Consider the following 9002-nt stretch of genomic DNA (forward strand, 5'->3'; position numbering starts at 1 on the left):
AAGGTCCGGATCAAACTGGCTCACTGCTGTTACTGGGCCTCAATTTGGAGGGCTCGGGTCCCTGGAGCCCAGGCCAGTTCAGAATGTCTGAGAGAGCAGTGCTGGGGTTCAAAGACACTGGTACTTTTTGTTGGGTTCCATGTGTGTTCTGTCCACATTGTCTTGTAAGGTTTTCTTCAGGTATCCATCTGTCCTCTCGTGTTGCATTTTTAAGGGGAGAGGCTGTGTGTCTAATTGCAGATTGTTTTATCCACTGAATTCAGTAGATAAAAGTATAGACCCCTCTTCCTTCATGGGCCCTCACTTCCATCCTAGCTCTTCTGTCTTCTCTTAAACAGCCCTCTGTGCTAAATAGTTCTTCACATGTTCTGTCTTTTATTTTCTGCGTCTATCACAGCACTGAGCCCAGTGCCTTCCTTCCTCACAGTAGGCTCCCAATCAATGTTGAATTAAATGAAATCCCCCCTTCCCCATTACATTCAGAATCATGTCTTATATCAATATAGCATGGATCCTGAGCTAATTGGGATCGCTATAACATGAAACTTTCCATTTATATCAGTTTTCTATTGCTGCTGTAACACGTTACCACAAACTTAGTGGCTTAACACATTTATAACCTTATAGCTCTGCGGTCAGAAGTCCAAAGTGGGTTTCATTTGTTAGCAGTGCTGAGTTCTTTCAGGAGGCTCCAGGTATTGCCCCCTTGCCTTTTCCAGCTACTAGAGGTGGCCCGTATCCTTGGCTCGTGGCCCCTTCCACCGTCTTTAAGGGCCCTTCTAGGGCAGAAGGTCAGAGTAGAGTGATTTGAAGAGGCCACACTCCTGGCCTTTTCAAATCTCTCTACTCTGACCTTCTGCCCTAGAAGGGCCCTTATGATTACACTGGCCCCCCCTGGATAATCCAGGATAACCCCTAGCTCAAGATCCTTAATTTAATCACATCTACAAAGTCCCTTTTACCATGCAAGGTAACATAGCTGCAGGTTCTGGGAATTAGCTTGTGGGCATCTTGGGGTCATTATTCTGCCACACCTTCCAAGGAAGTCTCCTAAGCCGCTTAAAGGGTAACAATTCCATTTTTAAACAATCATCCAAAAGCCTCACATTTACTAATCACATACATGTTCAGTTCCAAGAACTTTCCTAGATCTTGAATTTATTGCCTCATTTGTCTTTACAACAATGCTGTGATCAAGATAATGGTATCAGTTTTATTGATGAAGAGTCTGAAACCCTACCAACAGAATCCCCCAGGGAGTAAGTATCAGGCCCAAAACTCTGAGTCCCAAGAAAATAAATATCAATAGAAAAGCACTCTAGTGGTTGATGGTCATGGTGGCCCAAAAGTTCCTCCTAATATCTAGCCTGGATTGTTCTGGGCTTTTTATTGCCTGCGTATTCATTAGATTCAGTCTTCAGGCTGCAGAGGGCTGAAGTGGTCACATAGGCTGACTTTTTGTGGAGGAAAAAAGCAAAATAATAAAAATAAGGCCTACCTTTCTCTATGTCTGAAACGTGAATTGAGTACCTTCTAAGTAAAGGGAAAAATATCAGATCCATGGCCTCAAAGCACAATCCCTGTTCTCATGGAGTTCAATTAATTGGGAAGACAAGTTGAAAATCTTAGAGCAGTGGTCTTTAAATATCAGTATATATTGGAATAATCTGAGGAAACATGTTAGAAATGCAAATTCCTTGATCCTGAAACCAGAGATTCTGATGTAGTAGATTTGGGATGGAGTCTGAGTTTTTAGCAAGCTCTGCCGCCAACCCCTAGTAATTCTGATACAGTTGATCCATGGTCATAGTGCGAGGAATCCTGCCATAGAATAGGTACAAGAGTGGCAGCTGTAGCCATTATAGGTGGACACCATGTGCACACATCTGCCAGATGCCTCATTCACTTGGGTTATTCCCTTTAGTTTGCAAGGAATGCCAGGACCAGCCAGGGTGGGGTCCCATGGGCCTGTGCTTGAATCCAGTGCTTGAACCTGGGCATAGGGTGTAGGGATAGGTCTTACCAGACACAGACAATTCTAAGTTAGGTTTTCTGCAACACTCTCATTCTGAAATATCTCTTTATTGGCCATTTGTCTTAACTGATAAATATATAGGACCAGTTTGTTATTTTGTCTGATTTTGTAGCTATAGCAGTATCGATCTTATTTTCCTAATTGTCACCTTCTTTTAAGAATCCTTGCTGGGGTAGGGGGCGGAAATCCTTGCTAAGCTTCTATAGCTGGGGGAATCTCCAATTAGGTCTAGGATTTTGTGGTCTCATATCAGTTTTTTGCTTCTGAGGTCTTTCATGGTACAGAGATGGGGAGAGTATTTGTGGGGGGTTGTGCCACATGAGCGAAGTCAGGGAGATGAGAAAATGCATGGATATATTCAGGAAATAATGAGTAGCCAGTTGGGTAAACATATCTATCCATCTAAGGTAGGTTGGAACACCTTGAGAATGGTCATGGGAATTTATTAGAAACCATCAACAAGTTGGTCTGGGGATCGAGAAGCTGAGTGAATGTGGCCTGTGGATTTCAGAGCAGTTGGCAGCGGTGCCAGAGTTCCGCGGTCTTGGGCCCCTCTTCAAGTCCTCGCCTGAGCCCGTGGCCCTCACCGAGTCAGAGACGGAGTATGTCATCCGCTGCACCAAACACACCTTCACCAACCACATGGTTTTTCAGGTGAGCAAGGTGGGCTGAGGCCCTGCTGGGGCATGCGCCCAGGGAGTTGTCCCAGGTCTGGCAGGTCCTGTAGGGTCATGGGTCCCCACACTGCATTGGTTGGGAGCCCAACTTGATGACAGAATCTGTCCCCAGCAGGTCGGTCTCTCATATCTCTTGACTCGGGACATCCATGGCTCCCGATTGTCAGCATGAAGACAGGGAGCCTGGGGCAGGGGGACTGGGATGGGAATCACCTTGGTCAACAGGAAAGAGGTGGGACCTCCTGGCTTTTCCTCTGCAGCATGGCTCGGACCTAGTGCAATGTTTAAGCTCCCCTCTCTTTCCTGTTCAGTTTGACTGCACAAACACACTCAATGACCAGACCTTGGAGAATGTCACAGTGCAGATGGAGCCCACTGAGGCCTATGAGGTGCTCTGTTACGTGCCTGCCCGGAGCCTGCCCTACAACCAGCCCGGGACCTGCTACACACTGGTGGCACTGCCCAAAGAAGACCCCACAGCTGGTGAGCCCCTCTCCAGATACCACCCTATCCTCCTGGGAGCTCATGGGGTCAGGAGGAGGTGGGCGGCTGGGCACCAGCTGTTTGCCTTCTATTAGAGCTTCAGCTCCTTGATTTCAGTCCCAAGAAGAAGAATAGCTGAGTCCCAAGTGCTCTTCTTTAAAATTTTTTTTTTAAAAGAGACAGGATCTCACTAGAACTCATGACTTTCCTGTCCTACAAGGTGGCACCCTCTGTCCAGCTTTGTGGGATTGGATGGCTTGTTGCTGCTACTAATAACATAGCAGGGGCCTAGAAAGCAGGCTGTGACCCCTGCCTGCTTGTCCCCTGCAGGAGGAGCCCATCCCCTGCAGGCTGGGGACATCCTAACTACCCAGCCTCTCTTCCCCACAGTGGCCTGCACATTCAGCTGCATGATGAAGTTCACTGTCAAGGACTGTGATCCCACCACTGGGGAGACTGATGACGAAGGCTATGAGGATGAGTATGTGGTAAGATCCTGGTGTCAGGAAGCTCAGTTTTGTGCTGAGGCTGCAAAGCAACTCCCTTCAGGAACTGACAGTGAGACTGGAGCTGTTTTTGGCTTTTTAGCTCTTTAAAATTTTATTTTTTTATTTTTATTTTTTGAGATGAAGTTTCTCTTTTGTTACCCAGGCTGGAGTGCAGTGGCGCGATCTCGGCTCACTGCAACCTCTGTCTCCCTGGTCCAAGCGATTCTCTTGCCTCAGCCTCCCAAGTAGCTGGGATTACAGGCGCCCACCACCATGCCTGCCAAATTTTTTGTATTTTTAGTAGAGATAGGGTTTCACCATGTTGGCTAGGCTGGTCACGATCTCCTCACATCAGGTGATCCACCTACCTTGGCCTCCCAAAGTGTTGGGATTACAGGCGTGAGCCACCGCGCCCGGCCTAAAATAACTTTTTAAACTTATGGAAATACATGTTCATGTGTAAAAAGAAAACTTGGGAAATACAAAAACAAAATTCAAAACAAAGTATGAACAACAGGAAAACATTACTCATAATCCTTAGAGTTATTTTTTGGGGGAAGTGGTATAATTGAAATCATTACAGTGTAGACCTTGCTATTTTAAAACCATAGTGTATTTTCCAGTGTCATTACAAATACTTCATAAACACAATTTTTTTAGTGGATTTAAAATACTGTTATATACTATGTCAAAACTTAATTGACTTTTCACTCCTTTAATGTTGGGCATTTGGGTTTCCATATTTTCACTATTTATATTGCTGCATTAAATATCCCTTTAGATACAAATTTTTATCTGCATTTTAGATTATTTCTTTAGGATAGATTCCTAGAAGGAGAATAGTTGGGTCAAAGGGTAAGCATGATTTTAAGACATTTTGATTCCTCTTGTCAAATGCTTTCTGGATAAATTTGACCTGTTTGCTGTGCTGGGCAGTCCTTTCATGCACTGGAATAGCCCTTCTAAATTCTATCTTAGCTCGGTGGAACTAAGTACAGGATCCTTCTGAGGTCTGACTTTGGGGCAGTGGCTCAGGGCCATCTGAGTGCAGACCATTATGCTCAGCCTGTGGATGGGGACTGTTAGAACTCCTCCTGACTAGAGGGACAGTCACAGTGGAATACAACTGACATTTGCCATTGTGTCATCCTAGAGTCACAGTTGAGGATGGATGGACCTTCCTTGAGCTGGAAATGACCCCGAGGCAGGAGCCGATGTAAGACCAAGTGAGCTCCTTGAGAGAGCTGGGTCTGTTTGAGCCCATCCAGAGATGAAGAAAAAAAAAAAAAAGAGAGAGAGCTGGGTCTAAATTGTATTTATATACACTGTAAACATCCACAGGAGTAGGGCCTCAGTGAAAATCTGATGGGAGAATGAATGGGGAACTTTCATGTAGACTCAGTGGGAGTATTATGTGTCAAGTTCAGGGAAGACACAGCTGAAATGGAGATAGAGATTCAGGATCTGTCAAATCCAGAGGACACAGCTGGGGTAGGAGGTTTCTGCTAGTTTCTGCTGAACTAGAAACAGCTGCTGGTCCTGAAGAGCTCATCATCCCCTAGGAGTGACAGGCATAGGAAGCAGACCTCTGAGAATGCTGTGTAATTCCCTGCATGCCAGGTCCTGGAAGCACTGACACTAGGCAGGCTTAGAAGAGATGTGATCTCACAGCAGGCGGCTCTAGGCTGAATTAGTAGATTGGTACTTGGGATTAGGGCGTTTTCTGTTGAAGGGATACCATTTGCCTTTGGGCACCTCAAGGATAGGTACCTGGTCAAGTTGCTCTATGTCCCCAGAGTCTAGCACAGTCCTCAGTGCCGAGCAAGCACCTGTGGAAAGAGTTGCAGGAAGGGATGTGTGGATGAGTTCAGAGCAGAGGCCCGTAGGTGTGTGGATGGGTGCCTGATTTCTACCTCCATCTCTCCAGCTGGAAGATCTGGAAGTTACTGTAGCTGATCACATTCAAAAGGTCATGAAACTGAACTTCGAAGCAGCCTGGGATGAGGTAGGGGATGAATTTGAGAAGGAGGAAACGTTCACCTTGTCTACCATCAAGACACTTGAAGGTAAAATCCTGGGAATGCCATCTGTGGCCTAATTACTGTTCAAGATCTTTGGCTACTATTGAAGTGCTCATCCCTTTTCTCTCCAAGGATCCAGGGCCATGTCTGGAGCACATATGTCAAATGCCACTTCATTAAAAGCCCTTCAGAACATGGGGGAGTGGTGGTGGCACAAAGGGCAGATAAGATGGCTTAACAATATTGGGATTTCTCATTACAGAGGCTGTGGGTAATATTGTGAAGTTCTTGGGAATGCACCCTTGTGAGAGGTCAGACAAAGTGCCGGATAACAAGAACACCCACACGTTGCTCCTGGCTGGTAAGTGGCATTTCTAGATGGGGAGGGCCTGGATAGCTTACAGCCTGGATGCCACTGGATCCTGGGCTAAGGACTCCACTGTAAATATGGGGAGTCAAAATTCACAGCATTTAAAATTCACAAAGTATAAAATAATCTGCAGCGAAATGTTTCCTCCCTACCTTGGCTGCCAGCCATTCAGATTCCCTTCCGAGAAGCGACCAGTGTTACTATTACAAACAATACTTGTATAACCTTGTGGTTATTTTATGGCTATAAAAGCTAATAGGAACGCATTTCCTTTTTTTAACTCAAATGTTTATGTACAAATGGTATATATATTGTCCTCCGATTTGCTTTTCACTTTACATTGCATCTTAGAGATCTTCCCTGTCAATATGTAGAGCTTCCTCATTCTTTTTCTTTTAATTGTGGTAAAATATACATAAAATTCACCATTTCGACCATTTTCAAGTGTATGGTTCAGCGGCATTAAGTACATTCACACTATTGTAAAACTATGACCACCATCCATCTCCAGAACTTTTTTCATCCCAAACTGAATCCTCATTTTTTTTTATAGTTGCTTAGCATTCCATTGTGTGGATGCACCACATATTCTATGGAACAGCCACTACTGATGAACATTTAGTTTGATTTCAATCTCTTGCTATTACAGATGTTATAGTAAATAATCGTGTACACACACACACACACAGTTTACTTTGCATGTGTACACTGAGAATATCTGTAGGATAAATTTTCCAAGGCATCACCAGGTCAAAGTGATTTGTGTTTCTCATCTTGATAAATAACTCCAAGTTGCCTTCCATAGAATTGTATATCTTTCTTCCTACACTGTGGACAACATAATATGTTACCACACTTTATGATCTTTTCCAGTCTGTGTGGACAATGATATCTTAGTATAGTTTTTGTATTTTCAATGAAGTTAAGTATCTTCTTAAATGTTGAGGCATTTGTATTTCCTTTTCTGATCATTGTCTTCATATCCTTTGTCTTATTTTCTACAGGGTTGGCTGAGTGTACCCACACTCATTCTCCTTCCCAGATTATTTACTAGCAAACTCCAGAAATAGCATTTTATATGTAAATCCTGTATCTGTATGTTTCTCTAAGAGAGAATGACCCCTTCCCTTTTTTAAAGGACAATACAATTATCATACCTAAAACAGTTAACAAAAGGAAATGGGATGATTTTTTTTGGCTGAGTGTTTATAAACAGGGTTGAAAGGAGGCTCTGCTTCAGTACCCTGCCTACAGCTGACAGTTTGTAGCCACATTGAAACAACCTAGTCCCCTGGGTCTTGCAGACACCTGCCCTGTGGTTTTCTCGTGGTGGGGCTGTCCCCTTCATTTGTGCTCTCAGATTCAGTCAACGTGCGAGAGCCTCTGTGACATGAGATATAAGCCTTTTATGTCCATCAGTTCATTTGAACTTAGCAGAAGCCTGAAATATGGTATTATCATCCCTGCCGCTTTGTAGTTGAGGATACTGAAGTCCTGAGAGACAGTGACTTTCTTTTTTTTTTTTTTTTTTTTGAGACGGAGTCTAGCTCTGTCACCCAGGCTGGCATGCAGTGGCACAATCTCTGCTCGCTGCAACCTCCGCCTCCCGGGTTCAAGCGATTCTCCTGCTTCAGCCTCCCGAGTAGCTGGGATTACAGGCGCCCACCACCATGCCCAGCTAATTTTTGTATTTTTAGTAGAGATGGGGTTTCACTGTGTTGGCCAGGCTGGTCTCGAACTCCTGACCTCATGATCTGCCCACCTCAGCCTCCCAAAGTGCTGGAATTACAAGCGTGAGCCACCGCGCCTGGCTGAGAGACAGTGACTTTCACAGTGAAATCCCTCACTCAGGGATTTCAGCCCAGCTCTCCTGCCCGTTTCACTACACCAGAGCTGCCTTGATGGGTTGCTGCAAATGCCATCCTTAGCCGGCCCTGTACAGTCCCTTCTGCTGTATATACCTGTACTTCTCTCTTCCCTTCTAGGTGTGTTCCGGGGTGGTCATGACATCCTGGTGCGCTCCCGGCTGCTGCTTTTGGACACAGTGACAATGCAGGTGACAGCCAGAAGTTTGGAGGAGCTGCCAGTAGACATCATCTTGGCATCTGTGGGATAAGGGGCCAGCCTGCATAGGACCTCATACCCCTCCCCAACACTACCTGGAAGTTGTGCCTTCCTCATGAAACTGGCAGAAACCCCTTCCCAAGCTTCTGTATTGAAAAACAATTAGGAATCATTGCAGATTTTTTTTTATTCTGCTCCCACCCGGGACTACTTGCGGGTGACTTTTTTTTTTTTTTTTTTTTTAAATAGGGGATGATTTTTGCTTGTCCTAAATCTTGCTGTCCACCCTTCCAGGAAAGGGACATTGTAAATGAATAAAACATTCTCAACTCCTCTTGAATCTATCCCCCAAGAAACCATCTTATCCCTGTAATAAATCAGCATGTATTTATTGAATGATGGCTACTTCTGCAGACTCATGCTTCAGGGCTCCACCTTCCCCTTCAAGGCCTCCCCCAAAGAGGCAGAACACCTGCCCTGTCCCCCTTGTACCCACAGCCCTTTGGCTGTTGTAGTCCTGTGAGGCAGGACCCTCTCCCCGTCATCGCTGTCCCAGCACCAAGCCCAGGGGTGGGAGCGGTAGAGGGTGGTTGAGTGACTCAGCTAACAGGCAGAGTTCACACTCCCTCCCGTTCGTGCTTCTTCACAACGCATCCTCCTTTGATAGTCGATAAATGGAAGCTCCAAAGGGCTTGGGTCCTGTGTCTGATCGTTCCAGCATCTGGTCTTACGTGGAGTGTGCCCTGGGGTTTCTGCTCCCTGTTCAGTTCAGCGAACCAGCATAGGCGAACAGCCCTCTAGAACATTCTCTGTTGGTTGCAGATGAAGAATCTCCGGTTTAGGTCCCAAGGGGAGCAGGCTTTT

At 45.4% G+C, this 9002-nt stretch overlaps 1 protein-coding gene across 1 annotated transcript in view; it reads left to right on the plus strand.

Annotated features, from left to right (window-relative positions):
• The window catches only part of COPG1 (COPI coat complex subunit gamma 1), a 28435-nt gene extending 19901 nt beyond the window's left edge, over window positions 1-8534 (plus strand). The window contains exons 19-24 of the mRNA XM_001141317.8: window positions 2547-2689; window positions 3024-3195; window positions 3586-3683; window positions 5611-5749; window positions 5967-6065; window positions 8060-8534. Of these exons, the coding sequence (XP_001141317.2) occupies window positions 2547-2689; window positions 3024-3195; window positions 3586-3683; window positions 5611-5749; window positions 5967-6065; window positions 8060-8190 (782 nt within the window). The 3' untranslated portion in view covers window positions 8191-8534. The remainder of the gene's footprint in view (window positions 1-2546; window positions 2690-3023; window positions 3196-3585; window positions 3684-5610; window positions 5750-5966; window positions 6066-8059) is intronic.
• Window positions 8535-9002: the final 468 nt, after the last annotated feature.

This window comes from Pan troglodytes, chromosome 2 (assembly GCF_028858775.2).
Source record: "Pan troglodytes isolate AG18354 chromosome 2, NHGRI_mPanTro3-v2.0_pri, whole genome shotgun sequence".
Classification (NCBI taxonomy): Eukaryota; Metazoa; Chordata; class Mammalia; order Primates; family Hominidae; genus Pan; species Pan troglodytes.